A 20,218-nucleotide genomic window follows, 5' to 3' on the forward strand; every position below is an offset into this window, starting at 1 on the left:
AATGTAATTTTAAAAATGATTTAGTCGCAGAGCTAAAGTGTCCAGTAGGGAAGATAATGCGGTTTCTGTATACTGTCTTAAATACTAGCCTGTGTTGTATTACATAGTGTTGTTCTCTAATTTTGTGTAGAGAATAAAGCTTAAGAACAGTGTCCTAGAAGTTTTTGCAAGGGATATTCCTAAAGAGGCAGTGGGGTGGGGAGTTATAGTAGAAAATGGATTTTTAGTAGAAAATACCGTTAGGATCAGACTTGGGGTCTTGGGCAAGTTCTTTACCTTATCTGAACCTTAGTTTTTTCCATTTGTAAATTAATGGAGTTATGGTAGATGATATCTAAGTACCCTTGTAAATATGACATTCCCCAGATATAAGAGAGAACAAGAAAGAAATGGAAAAAGAGGGAGGGAGGAAAGATAGGAAGGGTAGAATGAACTTAAATAAGTTCGGGTAATAAATGGGTAATAACATGGAAATACCCAAGTTACACAGTAAACCTGGCCTGACCTCATGAGCTACTTGCATATACCTGGCCTTTCCATGCTTCATTGTCATCTCTTTTATACTTGTTTGCCTGAATTTAACTGGTTAGTCAGGAATTTCTCCTGCACTGTCCTTAGAAATAATGCTACAAAGCAGACTAATACAGATTGTGAAGTCAACTGCCTTTTTTCATTGAAACAGTTTTAGAGTTTCTGACTAAAGGTTTGAGTAAATTATACATTTGGTTAATAGTATGACTCAGAAGGAAAGATAAAACAACTCAAACTCTGTATGCATTAAAAATAGTAGAATTATGCTCCAAATGCTATAGAATGGGCATATCTTACTTATCAAGGGCATCCCTAATATGTTCATTGAGCGTAGGAAGAAAAAACTTAGCCATATAGTAAATTTGATTATGTATTCTTCTGTGAAGAAGGCTGAGCGCCGAAGAATTGATGCTTTTGAACTGTGGTATTGGAGAAAACTCTTGAAAGTCCCTTGGACTGCAAGGAGATCCAACCTGTCCATTCTGAAGGAGATCAGCCCTGGGATTTCTTTGGAAGGAATGATGCTAAAGCTGAAACTCCAGTACTTTGGCCACCTCATGCGAAGAGTTGACTCATTGGAAAAGACTCTGATGCTGGGAGGGATTGGGGGCAGGAGGAGAAGGGGACGGCAGAGGATGAGATGGCTGGATGGTATCACTGACTCGATGGACGTGAGTCTGAGTGAACTCTGGGAGTTGATGTTGGACAGGGAGGCCTGGCATGCTGCGATTCATGGGGTCGCAAAGAGTCAGACACGACTGAGCGACTGATCTGATCTGATTCTCCTAGTTCTAAGTAAAAAGAATTGAACATTTAATGTTTCCTCCTAAGTAAATGCAAATTTAGAGAAGTTATTAGGGTAAAAATTGAATGGCTCTTAGTCTTTTTAAATGACTGCCTAGAAAAGTTTAAACTGGTGGCCCTCTCTTATTTTACTATAGTAAGTGTCCTTGGACAGGTAGAAGCGGTCACAGTTATTACATTGAGCTTAGAATTACAAAGTTAGAATCATGATTTTTTACAAAAAGAATCATGGTAAAATCTTAATATTTAGAGGCAATATTAATGATTTCTAGTACAAAATAGATGCCCAATAAGTATTTGGGAAGTGTATGTGAAAACCAGGAGACATAATGAGACATAGTTACCGCTCTACACCTCTTGTGGAAGTCGCTCAGTCATGTCTGACTCTTTGCGACCCCATGGACTGTACAGTCTGTGAAATTCTCCAGGCCAGAATACTGGAGTGGGTAGCTGTTCCCTTCTCCAGGGGATCTTCCCAACCCAGGGATGAAATCTAGGTCTCCCGCATTGCAGGCAGAGTCTTTGCCAGCTGAGCCACCAGGGAAGCCCATGGATACTGGAGTGTGGGTAACCTATCCCTTCTCCAGGGGATCTTTCCAACCCAGAAATCAAATTGAGGTCTCCTACATTGCAGGTGGATTCTTTACCAGCTGAGCCATCAGGGAAGCCCATAATTACTGGAGTGGCTAGCCTACCCCTTCTCCAGGGGATCTTCTCTAAGTTGGGAAGATCAAATTGGGGTCTCCTGCATTGCAGGTGGATTCTTTATCAGACGAGCTACGAGGGAAGCCCCTACTCCTCTTGGTAGAGTAATAAAATTTATTAATCTCAGAATTGAGTTCAGTTTTGTCTTTAAACTCCTGGTGAGTTTCGTCTCTTCTTGACCTCTGGTGCCTTCAAAAATCCCTGCTCTATGCTAAAGGAACAACTCCAGGTGATTATTGCTACCATCATAGGTAGCAGTAGACAGACAAGGAAGTGTCTTGTGGTGCCTTAAATGTGTGCTCAGTCGTGTCTGACTCTTGTAGCCCTGTGGACTGTAGTTCTCCAGGCTCCTTTGTCCATGGGATTTTCCAGGCAAGGATACTGGAGTGGGTTGCCATTTCCTCCTCTAGGGGATCTTCCTGACCCAAGAATCAAACCCATGTCTCTGGTGTCTCCAGAATTGGCAGATGGATTCTTTACCATTGCGCCACCAGGGAAGCCCCCTTAAATAACTACTGCTGTTTTTTGTATAGTTACATTCAATTTTGGGTTTCCCACTGACAAGATTTCTCAGGTATAGTTCTGACTGTGGATTTAACTACATCTTGGTTAAAACCAGTGCTTTTTAGGAGGCATTTTCATTGTTCACCAGTTGGGTTGTGTTTAAGTGGACAGCTTCAGAATTCCCACTGGCATGTGTAGGAAGTAAGACACCTTAACCTCCAAATTCGTGAGGATGGAAAATCCAGATCCAGGAGATGTATTCATCAGTAAACAAGTTAATTCTTCCTCTTATATATTCTCTTTTGCAGAATTCATTCATTTCACATGTTCTCAATTCCAGACAGATCACTTGGAGTTGAAGTTCTCAAACTTTATCATGCATCAGAATCACTTGGAGAACTTAATAAACTACAGTTTACTAAGATGGCTGGCTGTGCAGTTTTCCCAGAATTTCAGTTTCAGTAGGTCTGGGCTGGTGCCTGTGAATTCCTAACGTGTTTCAACTGCTGCTGATGCTGTTGGTCTGGGGAGCACACTTTGAGAGCCACTGACATAGGTCATTGTTGCTTAAACCTTATCATGCCTTAGGTTGACATACATGCTCCCTTTCCATACTTGATTGAATAAAGGAAGTGGGGAACTGGAATCAGTGTTTGTAATGTTTCCCAAGTGATTTGAAGTAGCCAGTCTTGTACTTGCTTGTGAACAAGAATTTGTATTATTAGGCCAGTGTTTCTCCTGTGTTAAACTTGTATATGAGAATTAGTTGAAGAGCTTATTAGGGCACTAACCTGGGCTGCATCCTACTGGTTTAACAGGTCCAGGTCAGGTACAAGAATTTGCATTTCTCTCAGGTTACAGCTGATACCAGTGCTGCTATCCCAAGGGCTATACTTTGAGAACCACTGGTTAAGGCCCACCCATCTCTCTGATTTTTGGAGTTCCTCTGTAACTGATTTAAATAACTGCATTAAGTTTAGGTTATATAATTTTGACTCTTTGACTGATAGTGTTGAGTTTCTTCCTAGAGTTTTTTTGTGATAGTGATCTACTGTCCTGAACCACTTTGTCATTTCTTCTAGAAGATGAGTGTTCAGGTTTGTTTTGCAGTGTGTATAATGGTTTTGAATAAAACTTTAAAGTGCAAAATAATTCTATTCATAGATTTTTTTATGATGGCCACTCTGACCACTGTGAGGTGATCCCTCATTGTAGTTTTGATGTGCATTTCTCTAATAATTAGTGGTGTTGAGCTGTCTCTGTGTCTTTGGAGAAATGTCTATTTCGGTCTTTGACCAATTTTTTGATTGGGTTTTTGGTTTTTGATACTGAACTGCATGAGCTATTCATATATTTTGGAGATTAATCTTTTGTCAGTTGCTTCATTTGCAAATATTTTCTCTCATTTGAGAGTTGTTTTTGTCTTGTTTATGGTTTCCTTTGCTTTTAATTAGGTTCTGTTTATTTTTGTTTTTATTTATTGTTTTACTCTAGGAGGTGAGTCAAAAAAGATCTTGCTGCTATTTATGTCACAGGGTGTTCTACTTGTTTTCCTCTAAGAAGTTTGTAGTGTCTGGCCTTACATTTTAGGTTTTAATCTGTTTTGACTTTATTTTTGTGTATGGTGTTTGAGAATGTTCTAATTTCATTCTTTTACATGTAGCTGTTCAGCTTTTCCAGCACCACTTGTAGAGGTGTCTTTTTCTTCATTGTGTATTCTTGCCTTCTTTATCACAGATTAGGTGACCGTAGGTGCGTCTGTTTATCTCTGGGCTTTCTATCCTCTTCCATTGATCTATATTCCTGGGTATATACCCAGAGAAAACCATAATTCAAAAGATACATGCATCCTAATGTTCATTGCAGCACTATTTACGATAGCCAGGACATGGAAACAGCCAGAAGTCCATCAAAAGAGAATGGATAAAAAGATACAGTACATATATACAATGGATAAAAAGATACAGTACATATATACAATGGAATATTACTCAGCCATAAAAAGGAATGAAACTGTGCCTTCTGCGGAGACATGGATGGACCTAGAGCCTGTCATATAGAATGAAGTCAATCAGAAAGAGAAAGACAAATATCCTGTAATATCACTTACATGTGGAGTCTAGAACAGTAATACAGATGAACTTATCTGCAAAGCAGAAAAAGAGACAAAGTTGTAGAGAAACAAATGTGTGGATACCAAGAGGGGAGAGGGGGTGGAATAAATCAGAAAATTGAGATTGACATATATAGACTACTATGTATAAAGCAGATAACTAATGAGAACCTGCTGTATATCACAGGGAACTCGACTGAATTCTCTTCAGTGATCTAAATGGGAAGGAAATAATAAAAAAGAGGGGATATATGTATATATATAGCTGATTCACTTTGTTCTACGGCAGAAACTAAAACAACATTGTAAAGCGGCTGTACTCCAATACAAATTAATTTAAAGTAACAGGTAAAATGAAAATAATTCTGAAAGCTAGAAAGCCACAATTAAGGAAATAATTGAGGGTTAACAATGAAGAATACAAAGAAGAATATAGACGTGTTTTTCCTAGAACATCTGCTTGTTTATGCCTTGTGGACATATATGTTCTTTGAGTTTTTTGTGTGTTGGCTGCCTGATGGTTTTCCTTTTTTCTGAGCTGGCCTCTTAGTTGGGGAAGCTCTGCCCTTTTTAACAAAAGTGGTGCATGGGTATCTAGTCATTGCATACATTGAAGTGATTCAGAATTAATAAAACTGAAGTGAACTATATTCCTGATTGCTTTGGTAATCATAAGGTTATTATTTGTGGTTTATTAATACAAAAGGTCAAAATCCTTGTAGTATATATGTTTGTGCATGGTTTTCCAGAGGACAGAAGATTTGCAGTCTGTTCCAGAGTTTGTGAGAGTGATACTGCATCTTTTGCAGTGTGTATACTCTCAGCTTTTCTGCTCTTCTATTCTAGTGTTACTGAATATTATCCATATTTTTAAACTTTGTGTCTGTAATGAATAAGAAAGTTGGAAATACTACTGTAGTGTTGCTTTCAACACTTGTATCTTGTTTTATCTGAGCAGATACAATGTTTGATGTTGAATGCTGGGTGTGAAACTGATTTTCAAATGTTATATTTTCCGTATAATTAGTTTTTGAGCTAGAGTGTGGTTTGATAAGTGGTGACTTGTCCAAAAGCCTAATGTTTTGTAGTTCACCTTTTTAAGCAAAGAGCAGCTGCATTTTGAAATGTTTTATCTCAAGCAGACAAGCTGTTTTAAAAGCTCAACTCTGACACATCTTGACATTTAATGTCTATGTTTGTATCTGTCCTGGGATTAGGCTGCCTTTCTAATTAATTAGTTGCATAGCCTTTTATTAATTCCCTCAAAATTTATAATATTTTAAATTAACAGCATAGATAAGCATACCATGCTTTTTTAGAAAACATGAGATGTTAATTATGCAGCAGAGACATGAATTATATAAACTCTGCTGAATGTTAGAGGATGCTTAGCAACAATGTTTTCCAAATGCAGGGATTTATTATAAACTTATCCTTCTAAGGCTGCCTGTGCCATTTCAGGAGAGTGAATATAAATAGAGCTTGATTTCTTCAAGAAATGGACTCAGTCATTTTGTTTACAGTGGAAGGAAGCATTCGCTTCACATCTCTAAGAATTTATCTTTAGCATCCTTGTTGATTACACATCATTTCAACATATTCATACCAAATGCTTGGGCCTTGATAAGATACCATCACAGAACAGGAAGAGCTAAAACTCTTATTTAAACAATGGTTTTGTCATTATTACACTTACGTAGGTCTAGTAAAAATACTGAATCTAATTACTATAACATAACTTTTTTTGAAATGGAAAATTTTATCTGTCTTGTGGTGGAGTTCTGAGATATTTATAGCTGTTAGTCCTCCCACCCTTCACTAGCTTGTTTTAATAGGAATTTATGGAGGATCTACTCCATCCAGTCCAGCTCTTAAGAAAGGTTCTTTTTCTAACATTTTCCACCATTTCTTTGAATTCTGCTAATGTAATTTTCTAAGTTAGAATTAAAATATTGATACTGTAAAAATTCTGTATTTTTAAATAAATTGCAGGGAAATAGTGGGGCTTCAAGGAAAGCCATGGTAAGCTCTAGTTTCAAATACTAACACTACCTCTATCAGCTGAGTCATTGGGCAAGCCATTAACCTCTTGAACTGTTCTCTCACCTGCTAAATAGGGATAACATTTTTCTAAAGAGTTCTTACAAGGTTTAGAAGTATAGCCTGACAGCAGTGTTCGTGGTTTATAGAGGCTCTTGGTAGGTGTCACTTTTTCTCTGCTTTTGGAAAAAAATTGTTTTGTGTGTATTTATGCATTTCTTTGGTAGGTGTTTATTTGAATTTTGACAGTATTCTTGATTTTATGAAGTATTTGTTACTCTAGTACAAGAAATCTCAGGGAAATATAGCACATTCCATTCTCTTCTCGAGTACTGATTTTTACTGAATCTGGATCAGTTAAAGTCTTGCCCATCAATAGAAATATGCAGACTAGACTTAGATATGGCTTTTGGGGGCGGGGAGGGGTGCCTCCCTGACAGATGTTCTTGCTGAATGTGAGAGCTCTCCTGTCAAACAAATCAGAGTCACAATCTCTTCCCTCCCATCCCCACTTCGTCTCACAAGTGAGTCCACTGTAGGCCTGCGGTAGAGCAACAAAATAAAATTGATGTATGAATCACGATTGTCACTCTAATTAAAGCATTTTATAAGGGAGCCTATCTTTACTTATTACTGTAACTGGATAAATAGGCAGTAATTATGCAGTATAATATTTCATATTGCATTGAATTTTCCCCTCTGGTTTATAACTCTGAAATATAGTGATAGTTATATTTGTGATGTTGGAATTTTTCCTACTGCATAAATATTATGGATATTATATAAGAAGTGGAATTTTTTTTGGTCAGTGATTTGGGTATCTTAGTATTACGTTTGCTGTTCATTTGAAATGACTGGAGTTGAATGGTTTGTTTTAGGAAAACAGGTGGTAGTTTAAATTCTGGTTAAGCTCTAAGTGATATATACCATTTACTTCACTAATGGAAAATTTTCTGAGTTGCCTTGCCAAGGCTATAAAAGTAGAAAACTTGAGGAAAGGTTTTCTTTCTAATTAAAACAATTGCAAAAATAAAATCAGTCTTTCTAAATGGAAGTTATTTCTAAGAGTTATTCTTGACTGCTTTTTTTGTTACTCTTTATCAAATCCTGTCAGCTCTTTTTCAAGATTTATTCAGAGTTTCAACTTTAAAAGATTTTTTTAAACATCGTAACTGTTTTGATTACTCTTGTCTGGACTGTAGAGATTTTTCTTCCTGCCCACTCTGTCCTCCATACTCTGTCCTCCACCTTCTATCACTTTTTATTCTTCACATTGTCTTAGCTTCAGGACTTGAAATTGCAGGTTTTGGAGATGAGAGTTTTGGTTGGATACGTGGGTCAGCAAGTTCTCAACAGTTAGATGATGACTGAAGCCATTGAAATGAATGAAATCACTTAGAATGAGCAAAGTTTATTCATTCATTCATTTCTTGAGTCAGGCACTGCACTGGGTGCCGAGGCTACCTCAGCAAGTAAGAGAGAATTGGACTCTCCTCATAGAGCTCACCGGAGAAGGCAATGGCACCCCACTCCAGTACTCTTGCCTGGAAACTCCCATGGGCGGAAGAGCCTGGTGGGCTGCAGTCCATGGGGTGGCTAAGAGTCAGGCACGACTGAGTGACTTCACTTTCACTTTTCACTTTCATGCATTGGAGAAGGAAATGGCAACCCACTCCAGTGTTCTTGCCTGGAGAATCCCAGGGACGGGGGAGCCTGGTGGGCTGCCATCTATGGGGTCACACAGAGTCGGATGGACACGACTGAAGCGACTTAGCAGCAGCAGCAGCATAGAGCTCAGGGTGCACAGGGAAGTGCAGCAGTGTAACAGGTAAGATTATAATACATTTGTGTTGTATTTGTGAATGATCAGGGAGGTTTTAACATGCTAATGAGGAAAGAAGGGATCCTGGGGACAAATCACCATTCAGAGGTTGAATTGTTGAGAAAAGTGGTAGGAGACTGAAGAATGGCAAGAGAGAGGGGAAGAGAACCCAAAAAAGTGGTGACTAAAATGAGGGTAGATTCCAGGGAGAAAGTAATTAGAAATAATATATTATTAGTTACCACCAGTTGAGTAGTGTGTCAGCCATTGTTTGAAGTGCCTTAACACATGTTAATAATTTCTTACAACATCCTTTATATGGTTATCTGCATTGTATAGGTGAAGAAACTTAGTTCAGAAATTTAGTTATGGAACTTCACCAAGATCACACAGGAAGTAAATAGTGAAGCCAGCAGCAGTATAGAGACCACAGGGATATCAAGTGCTTAGTACCTGGAAGGTCATGAGGTCCTTAGAAGAGAGTGGGGTCCTGTGGCTCGCTAGTAGATTGCAATAAATTGAGGGGTGATTGAAAGTTGAGGGAAAAGAGACAGTGATTGGGAATTTTTTTTCAGTTTTAATGGTGTGTTATTTAGAGTTTTTGTACCTTCCAAAAAAGAGATAAATATAGTTGGGTTGCCCGCCCTTCCTGCCCCCTTTCCTCAAGTCAAAGTCAGACCTGGCTCTATCCCTTCATTATTTTCCTAGTTCTTCTCTTCCATGGGCCTTGCGCTAGTCCACCAAGCCATAGATCTTCAGCTTTTGTTGGCATACAAATTGTGCTCTAATCAATTGTCCTTTTTTAAAAAACTCTACATTTTAATAGGGTTGGTAAGCCAGGTGAGTAAATAATTTGACATCAAGAATTTGAAACTAAAAGCTGTATTTTTGGGAAAGTTTGTTAAAACCTGGGACTGGTGAAGTGAGTTAATTCTGATGTTTTATGTAAAACTAGAAGACTTTACCCAGAATCATTTAGTACATTCCCTAATTTCACAGATGAGGACAGACTGTGTGACCAATCCAAGCTCAAGCAGTTAGTGAAGTCTTGGCCCATAATTTGGGTCTTGAGACCAGGGTGCTTTTCATAGTGCCATTATTTTAAGAGCAACTTTTAAAAGTGATAGGGGATTCAGAATAGACTTGGCTTCTGCAATCAGTTTAAGTTATATCAATCATTTGTAACATAAATAACACAAGAACCACAGTACCCTCTTTGAGAGTATTCTGTTTAACTTCTTTTCTATGAATAAGAAGTGAGAAATGGAACTCTCCCAGTGATATATCGAGTGATACTTACCACCTTGTCTATACTTAATACTGAGTTGAGGGAGAATAAATACTCCAGATAAAACGTTTACTGGAGCTCTACTATTTTGAGGAAAGTTTATTTTAAAAAAAGAGACTTAAGATTTTGTTACAGTTGCTCTCAGACTTCATATTCCTGAGTATACTACTCAGAAGTTTTACGCATGACTTTTAAAATTCAAATCTGAGATCCAGATGCCTGTGTTTCATGTTGCTTCTTTATATAATTAAGTGTCTGTAGGGTAGACAGTAATTCTAAAAAAAATTATTACTCCTGTGATCAATTTAGTTTTCAAGAAGGAACTTAATTGCAGTCTCAAAAATTAACATTATTATTTAGCAAGCATAAATTGTAAAATTGTAGGATGCCATATGCTCAGGACAAGATGTTTGTTGATTGAATATGGAGCATATGGTTTTGAAGAGCATGAATTTAGAGTAATTACTCTTGTCCAGAACTGATTATATCTGGAAAGTGATGTGGGTCTTACAGAGAACATGTCATATTACTGGAAAGAATGTTTTGGCATTAGGCTTGCTTGGGGCATTTTGCCTTTTTTCCTCTTCCTTGCATCTTGTTTTCCATTTCAAAACTTTTGAGATCATTAGAACATAAAATAATGAAAACAAAATGACACATTTAATTATCTACACCTGTTTTTTGTTTCAAAGTTGTGTTTCTTAAGAACATAGAAGTATTGCTTCTGTTTCTGTTTATATTTTTAAAATCAACTAAACTTAGTAAGGAAAGGAATTGTCATAGATTGCTTGCCCTAAGCTATATCCCTTGATGATGTACATGTGTCCATTTGCTCCCGTAATTAATTATTTACTTCCAGTTTATAAAAATATATGTATTTTTCAAATTTTAATTACTTGGCATAGATTCGAGTATGGCTTCCTTAAGAATGGTGATGTCTAATAATTTAAGCTTAGCATCATGGAATTTTAAAGATAAAAAAATAATTTAGAGAAAATATATTTTTTTCTTTCCATGTAATAAATGAGATAACTGATGGCCAGAGGAACAAAGTTTTATATGTAAAGTGACACCTGAGCTGGTGACAGATCTAGGACCATGGAAAACTGGTTGCAATAATATGATAGCTTCAGAAATTTTTAATTTTTCAAGCTCTGATATACACTTAACATATAATTCATATAAATTCTGTTTCAACTTTATGTTGTTTTCAAGAATAGCATTTGTATAAAATACAGCACCTTTATATAGAGTATAGAAACATTGAACTTCATATTGAGAAAGAATCTGAAGGCCTATGGCTGGAATTTCCAGTATCCCCTCTTAGGTTTTGCAAATCTGTAATCCATCTTTCAATTTTCCTTTTCTGACAGTCTGCCCTTTATTTTCTCACATATCTGCAAATGAACAGAGTTGGATTTAGGTTTATTTAGAACATGTTTTTTCTTTCTAAGAATGAACTCTATAAGGACAGAGATTTTGTCTTTTATTGTTCTTCAGGGCCATGTAATCTCTAAAGCGTTATGCTCATTGTTGTCCCTAGGCCTTTATATATGCTATCATCTGAATACTCCACTGCCTCTTTGGCCCCAGTTCCCATATTATCAGTTTTTCATCAATTCATTTTTCAGGTCTAACTACTTGAGCTTGTACACAGTTTTAGTCTGTCTTCATTTGTGAAATTAAAGAATATACTGAATGATTTCTGTGAGAGTTACCTAACTCTAAACTGTCACTAATGCTGCTGAACTGAGTTAGATGTCCCTGACATGTTTTTGTGCTACTTTGTTCTATGTCATTGTACTTGGCACGGCATATAATAATAACAACTTCTTTTAATATGTCTTCTCTATTAGACTGTTAACACTGTGAAAGGTTTATCTGTCTTCTTGCGCTTTTGTATTATTGCATGAAAGAGCTCAGTACATTGCTGGGTAAGTTAAATATGCCTAGGAGTTACTCAGTGAATATTTTGAATATATAAGTAGGGTTAATATTGAAAAAGAACACTGTGAAAGAGTAACTTGTAGTCAATGGCTATATCTTCTCAGTGGCTTCATGACATAATATTTTATGATTTGTTTTGCTTTAATATGAATAGTACTGAATTGGCAAGTAATACAGGTCCAGAATAGACATTCTTTCATTGAGAACTGTTCTTTAAAAATACTTGCAGATTAATTAACATAGGGAATGCCCTTGTCTCTCAAGTCCAGTTCTTTTCTCCCTTTTTTGTAGTGTCTTTCTTTATAATTTTTTTCCCTTTAACTTTACTTTTTTTTATGTATTCTATTTTTTAATAAACTTCTTCCTGAAATATATATAGAAAAATGAATAAAAAGATCTATGCATTTTCCAAAGTGAATGCATTTATGTAATCACATGAGTGTATTTATATAGGTAATAGGATATAAAGCATTATTAGTACCCTAGAACTTATATCAAATTTTCTCCCATTTACTACTCCTCACTTCAATCCAAAAGGCTTCTAACACCATAGATTAGTTCAGCATGATTTGTGTTATCTTCTTTCACTCATATTATGGTTTGAGAGCTTCATTTTATTCTGTGTATCATTAGTTCATTTTTATTGCTATATTTTATTGTATAAATATTGTGAATAATTATGCCATCAATATTCATGCACATAGTTTTTTGGTGCGCAAATGTACAGATTTCTAGTTGCATTATATCTAGGGTGAAATTATTGGGATATGGAACATGTGTATGTTCTTGTTAGTAAATGCTGTCAAAACTTTTCTGTAGTGATTGCATCAATTTACTCTTCCACTAGTAATGTGTGAAAATTCTAGTTTCTTCTCATTCTTGCCAGCATTTGGTGGTTTTTTTTAACAGAATTTCATTGTGGTTTTATTTCTTTGATGCTGTGTTGAACACTTTTTTATATATGTATTGTCCATTTAGATATCCTCTGTTGCGACATGCCTACTGCTATGCTGTGCTTGTGGCTCAGTCATGTCCGACTCTTTGTGACCCCATGGACTGCAGCCCTCCAGGCTCCTCTGTCCATGGGGATTCTCCAGGCTAGAATACTGGAGTAGGTCGCCATGCCCTCTTCTAGGGGATCTTCCCAAGCCAGGGATCAAACCCAGGCCTCACACATTGCAGGTGAATTCTTTACTGACTGAGCCACCAAGGAAACCCAAGAATACTGGAGTGGGTAGCATATCCCTTCTGCAGGGGATCTTCTTGACCCAGAAATCAAGCTGGGGTCTTCCGCATTACAGGTGGATTCTGTACCAGCTGAGCTACCAGGGAAGCCTGTGACGTGCCTATCAAATATCTATTCAATTTTTCTATTCTGTTGCTTTTAAAGAAATAATTCCTCAGTTTATAGTGTCTTTGAGGAATAGAAGTTTGTAACCATATACATTTATTTTGGATATTATTATTCATTGTGTTCTTTGCCTCTGTTCTTTTCATTATATTTTATCTCTGTTAAAATTGTCACTATTCCTCCATCTGTTCCTGAGTTCATTGAGCATCTTTATGATTATTACCTAACTCCCTATTGAGTAGATTGCTTATCTCCCCTTTGTTTAGTCCTGTTTCTTAGGTTTTGTCTTATTCCTTTGTTTGGAACATACTCCTCTGTTTCCTCATTTTGCATATTTTGCTGTTTTTGTTTTGTTTTTCCTGTGTGTCAGTACAGTTGACAAACAGGTCAATTGTATTGAGTGATTTTGGAGAAGTGGCCTTTTGTAGGTGATGTTCTGTGGGGCCCAGCAGCATACTCCCCTCTAGTCACTAGAGCTATTAACACATGCTTTAGGGTGTGACCCCTATGTGGGCTGCACAGGTCCCCCTATTTTGGTGAGGCTGACTGCTCCTGGTACACTAGGAGACAGAGCTGTCCCCAGATCAGTTGCCAGCCAGTCCCTCTCTCATGAGTAGCTGCTGGCCTGCTGGTGTGTGCAGTTGGGTTCTAAGCTGGCTAGCTATGAAGCTCAGGATATTCTGGGACTGGAGATGGTCTGCTCACAGGCAGGGCAGGATCCTGGTGTGACTGGGCGTCCCAGGAGGATAGGGTCTGGTGCTGGCCCACTAGTGGGTCGTAAGTCCCTGGCACTAATATGCTAGAGGAAGGACTCCACAGTAGTGCTGGCAAGCACCACTGTCCTCATGATAACATGAGCTCCTAAAAAATGACTGCTGCCAGCATCTGTGTTTCCAACAGAAATTCCATTTGCCTTCCATCTTTCTAGAAGGTTCTCCAAGATTAGCAAGTAGATCTGACTCAGGCTCATTTGAAATTACTGCCTTTGTACTGGACCCATACCTAACCCTTTTAAGAGCAGAGTCTCTGTTTTGTACAACCCTCTGACTCTACTGTAGAGAAGCCCAGCTGGCCAGATGTTCTGGGGGCTTGTCTTCCCTTCTCAGTTAGTGCAGGATCCCCAGGCTGGGGAGCCTGGTGTGGGGCTTGGGCACCTCACACCTTGGGGAGAATTTTGTAATTGTGATGATTCTTCTGTTTATGGGTCACCCTCCTAGGTGTATGGGTATTAACTATGTTGCATCTCTGTCCCTCCTTACTGCCTCATAGTTCCTTCTTTTTATCTTAAGTTGCAGAAATCTTTTCTGTTAGTCCTCAGGTTGTCCTCATAGATAGTTGCTCTGTAAATAGATGTAATTTGGGTATGCTTGTGAGAGGAGAGGAGTCAGAGTCACCCTATTCTGCCGTCCTTGTGACAAACTCTAGGCTGCTTTATTCTTTTGCCTTTTCTGTCTCCTCTGGGAATTACTGCTTTTCCCTTGCTATCCTCGTAGACGTGAAGTTTTTCCCCAGCTCTATGTTCTGTAGTTTGTATTTGAATTTGTAGAGGTTTTGTTGTTTTAAAAGTATACATTTATATTGTAATATTGTGTATGCTTTTAAAAACCATATATTGCTTTGTAATTTGGTGTAGTCACTGGAAAACAGTATAGACATTTCTCAGAAAACTAAAAATAGCTTTATCATATGATCCAGCAATCTTGAACTATATCCAGACAGAGCTATAATTCAACAATACCCATGTACCACTAGCTTCATAGCAGCACTATTCACAATTGCCAAGACATGGAAACAGCCTAAATGTCCTTCAACAGATGAATGGATAAAGAAGATGTGATACATATGTAGAGTGGAATACTACTCAGCCATACAAAAGAATGAAATAGTGCAATTTTCAGCAACATGGATGCAACCAGAGATTATTATACTAAATTAAGTCAGAAAGAGAAAGACAGATTCTATATAATATCACTTAACACGTGGAATCTAAAATGTGACACAGGTGAACCTATCTATGAAACAGAAACAGAATCATGGACATGGAGAACAGATTGGTGGTTGCCACAGAGGAGGGAGTTAGGGGAGGAAAGGAGTGAGGGCTTTGGGTTAGCACATGTAGGCTTTTATATATGGAATAGATAAGCAGCAATGTCCTACTGTATGGCACAGAGAACTGTGTTCAGTATCCTATGATAAATCATAGTGGAAAAGAATATTTAATAAAAGAACATATATATGCATAACTGAATCACTTTGCTGTACAGCAGAAATTAACACAATATTATAAAGCAACTATATTTCAATTAAAAATCCCATATACTTCCTGTCTTTTCCAAATCTCTTTCTCAAATTAAAATTTTTATTTCTTCTATTGTCAAACTTTTTGCTTCATGCCATAAATTTTGGAACATTATTAGACTACTTCCTTTGTTTCAGTTTTTAGTATATCAGTATCAGTAAGGTGTCTGATCTAAATTAGAAATGTTGACAAGTATTACCAAATAGCCATTTGAAACATGAAGTGTTAAATTCTTTTGGTCTTTTGATCACTTCCATTCATATAAGATTTTTTTTTTTTTTTTTTTTTTTTAGCACTGTTTACATTCATTAGGTCACACAGGTGCCTTACAACCAGTGCATTATTACTGAAGTTTTACTTATTTAGTTTATTATGCTATTACACTGTTTAACTAAAAGGTTTGTTGGGCAGTGAAACAACCTAGTTTAAAGTAAACTTTTATTTTCATGTCAAGAGCTGTGAAGGGTTTGAGATTTTATCCTACTTGCAAGCTAACTAGGATCATAAGTTCTTGCAGAGGACACAGTATTCCTGGGTCAGAGTCAAAAGATAGACAGTTACTTATAGCAGCAGAAATAGCCAGAGCAGCAGAATTTGCACCAGCTCCTAGAGCCTCACTTTTCCTAGAGAGACACGAAGACCGGGTGACATCTGAGTCTGTATAAGGTGGCATTACAGGAGTAGAACCCTAAGCTTAGGGAACCTGAATCTTTTGTAATGGGCAGTAAGTATATCTGCCCTTTGCTTTGGAGGGAGGCATTCTATCTTCCTCTGTACAAACATCCTTGAAAAGATAGTCTATAAGAGAGGCAGTTAATGCTGGAAAGATAAGTAGAAATTTGAGAGACATGAAGAAGAATTATCTTTCAGGGACTTCCCTTGTGGTCCAGTGGCTAAGACTCTGCACTCCCAATGCAGGAGACCTGAGTTCAATCCCTGATCAGGGAATTAGATCCCACATGCTAAAGATCCTGCGTGCTGCAGCTAAGACTGATGCAGCAAAATAAATTAATTAAAAAATAATAAATTACCTTTCAGTGTTTTTGGAAGGCAGAAAACCAAATGGGCATTTATAAGATAGACTTAAATAAGCGATTTACAGACTTTAGATTTCAGAGAATGGCCTAAGAAAATTTCCCTAGAAAATAGTGATCTTTTTACATAATATCTTTGATTTCCTCTTTTGTAGCTTTTTTTCTAGTTATTATCTCAAAGATCTCCATGAATATTAGACTCACAATGATAGTTTCCTTGGGAAAGATTATTATGTATCTGTTTTCTGAGTGGTGTCCTAGTATTCACTGTTTTTCTTTAGTAAAAAGGAAAGATACCCAAACTTTTGTTGGAGGGGATTTATGTTTGCCTTCCTTTCACCATTGCTTCTGTTTCAAAGTTCAAATAAATGAAAGCAAGTAAAATGACTGTTATGGTATCATTTTAATTTGGCAAAATTCACTGAGGCATAATGTTTTAGACAATAGACATTAAAAATGATAGAGCTAGCTAGTGTCCCAGGGCAAGTTCAGTTATTCAGACTGGATTTCCAAGAGGTCTCTGAGACTTAAATTCTTCAGAGTGGAACTTGATTTGTATTAGAACATAAATATAGCACTTCATTACAAAAGACCCTAAAGCAGAGAGCACAGGGGGACTTTGCTGCCCTCTAGACTAGAGATTCTTATCACAGATCAAAAGGCTTCAAATCTGGCAACTTAGATTTGGGGGGGATGAGCTAGGGCTTTTAGATCTGTCAGTGTTTAAACTCCAAGCAAATAGCAAAAACAAAGAACGTAATATCTTTAACTTTTTAGGTCAGGGTGATCTTTTAAAAATTATTTTGCGTCTCTCTAACTCTGACTTAGATGATCATTTTTTTAACTTTGTGGCATTTTACTATCTATCTCTGCCTATTCTCTCTCTTGTCTTATACCATCATTTCTTTCTATGCTGCTCAAATGATCAATTTTCCTAAGATTGAAACTTCAGCCACCATTCTTTCATCCTGATCCCTCTCTAGCTTCCCTTTTATAGGTCTCTTTTCCTCCTATAATTTTTCATATATATACATATAACTCTGAAGTTTGATTCTCCCTTGAATTCCAAAACCACATTTCCAACTGCCAGCTGAACATTTCCTTCAAGATGTTCTGCCAATACCTTACAAGACCTGTAACTCTGATTTGTATGTACTAGCAAAAAGGGCAGGACAAAAAGTATGTTACTGTTTTAATATTTTACTCTTTTCAAAGAAATTCTCCAAACAAATTATTTTGACACACTTTATGTTCTTTTTTATGGGTAGTGTTTTGTAAATTTTATTTCACATATGTAAAACATCTATCAAGATCAGTTTGTCATATTTTCACTGCCAAAACTAAGCAGTTAGATTTTTGCCTTCATCCCCCCACGTTATTCCACCTCCCTCTCCACCCTTCCACCGCTATACGCAAGCACACAAAATTTAAATATTATAATATGCATGAGGTTTGGATTTTGTTGTTGTCGTTGTTTCTGTTGATAGTGGTTCAGTATGTATTTATGAGGTAGAAGATAAAGCTTGTGTTACTTTCCTCTTTGCAGGTCTTCATGCCTTGCGAAGAGTCTTGAGGAAACAGCCTAACCTCCCTGACAGCAAGATGGCTGGATTGGTGAAGATTACTCTGAAAGATTTCTTGCAGGGGATGAATGACATCAGACCCAGTGCCATGAGGGAGGTAGCAGTCGATGTCCCAAATGTAAGTCATTTGACTCTCATGCTAGCCACACTGTTTGAATTAAACTGTGAAAGAAACTAAGACCCCAGGGAAACTACCTTCCTAAGCTAACCTTTAAAAAATTATTTTAATCAAAATTTTTATGGAGATAATTGTAGATTCATTACAGTTCTAAAAAATACTTTAGTGAACTCCTGTGTAGCCTTTACCCAGTTTGCCTCAATGGTAGCATCTTGCAAGCTATAGTACAATATCATAAGCAGGATATTAACAGAATCATCGATCTTTTTCAGATTTGCTCAGTGTTTCTTCTACTCATTTATGTGTATGTGTGTGTTTAGTTCTGTGCAGTTTTATTACATGTGAAGGTTTGTGTGTTTATCTCCAGAATCGAGATACTGGGGAGTTCTGCCACCACAAGGATCCCTTGCTTTACCTTTCATAATCATACCCACCTTGTTCCTGCATCCATTTCTAAAATTCTGTCATTTCACAAATCTTATATAAATGGAATTATACAGTATGCAGCTGCTTGGGATCAGTTTTTTTCACTTAGTATAATTCCCTGGAGATTCATTCAAGTTATATATCAATAGTTTGTTCCTTTTTTGTGCTGAGTATTGTTCCATGATAGATGTGTACAGTACTTTGTTTAACCATTCACCAGTTGAAGTATGTCTGGGTTGTTTCCAATTTGGGGCTAGATGAATAAAGCTGCTGTGAACATTTTTCTGCAGGTATTGTGTAAATATAAGTTTTCATTTTTCTGGAACAAATCCCCAACAGTACAGTTACTGGGTTGTATACTAATTCCATGTTTACTTTTATAAGAAAATGTCAACTAGGCTAATTTTAGAACAACAAAAATGTCTTCTAATTATGATACTTTCTACTAATGATGCTTGATATTTCCTTGGGTTTCTTTACCCAAGTAAAGAAAGTAAAGACCCATTCTTGGGTCAATGCTTCAGCATTGACCATTTCTGCAAACTTTCAGTCAGATCACCACAAGGGCAATAGAAGTTACCTCTTATTGCATGAACCACCTGTTATGTTATTCATGACACATATGGGCCTGATATTTGAGGGGGAAATGGCCTTATAGTTTTCTCTGAATGTACTAATATTTTAAGAAAATACTGAAACAAGCATTGGCAGTGTCTTCTGTATTATAATATGTCAATGTGTATTTAGTTTGAAGTATCAAAAGCAGGCTATGATTTAAACATTTCACCATGGACCATGTGGAGCAGAGACTTTCTGCATTTTACAGTGTAGATTGCAAAAAATAACCGCACTTCCCATCACTGTGTTTGCCCATTTGTATTGCACCCTGAAGTTTCTGCTGTAAAGACTAGGGAGTCAAGTTTTCTGTCCTTGTATCTGCACTTGGCAGTGTAACTTGCTTTGGCCAGTAGACTATTAGCAGCCATAATACAAGCAGGCTTGGAAGTGCATAGGGCTTGTCTTCACTTGCTGATCTTTGACCTTGCATTAACTTTCTTAAATCTGTAGTAACTTCCTGGAGGATGAGAGACTCTGTGGAGAAAAGACGAAATATCCTCATTCCAGCCGAGATCCTCTCATTTTAGTCATCACCAGTTATCAGACATGTGATGCCATTGCTAGACTATTGTACCCCAGTGGAAGTTTGCCCCAACCGGAAGAAACCACTCAGTTAACACTCAGAATTGTCAAAAGTAATTAATGTTTTGAGCCACTAAATTTTATGGTAGTTAGCAAAGGCTAAGAGAAGCAGGCACTTGTTAGATTTTTATAGAACACACATGTTTTATAAATTCAGGCCGGGAAATGTTACCTTGGAGATAAGAACATTCCCATGGACTAGCTGGTATCAGGTTGATGCAAAAGTAATTGCGGTTTTTGTATTGGTGAACTTTGCTGTTTGATGTTGGAATACATTCTTTAAATGTGATTATGTTATACATCATTTTAATGCACATTTCTTGCTTTATTTTTTTGCTTATGAGTTATTACTTGCTGTTTATTTCATATTTATTTTAGACTATGGAAATGATGTTAGACAGAAAGCAAATTCCCGCAATTCTCTTATTCGAGCTCAACATGGGTCGTAAAATA

General features: G+C 37.1%; 1 protein-coding gene across 10 annotated transcripts in view; it reads left to right on the plus strand.

Moving 5' to 3' along the window:
* The window catches only part of SPATA5 (spermatogenesis associated 5), a 350,490-nt gene that overhangs the window by 21,796 nt on the left and 308,476 nt on the right, over positions 1-20,218 (plus strand). For all 10 annotated transcript variants that reach the window (XM_044930400.2, XM_006078935.4, XM_025268023.3 and 7 more), the window contains one exon: positions 17,985-18,139. In XM_044930400.2, the coding sequence (XP_044786335.2) occupies positions 17,985-18,139 (155 nt within the window). The remainder of the gene's footprint in view (positions 1-17,984; positions 18,140-20,218) is intronic.

The sequence above is a fragment of the Bubalus bubalis genome, chromosome 17 (assembly GCF_019923935.1).
Source record: "Bubalus bubalis isolate 160015118507 breed Murrah chromosome 17, NDDB_SH_1, whole genome shotgun sequence".
Classification (NCBI taxonomy): Eukaryota; Metazoa; Chordata; class Mammalia; order Artiodactyla; family Bovidae; genus Bubalus; species Bubalus bubalis.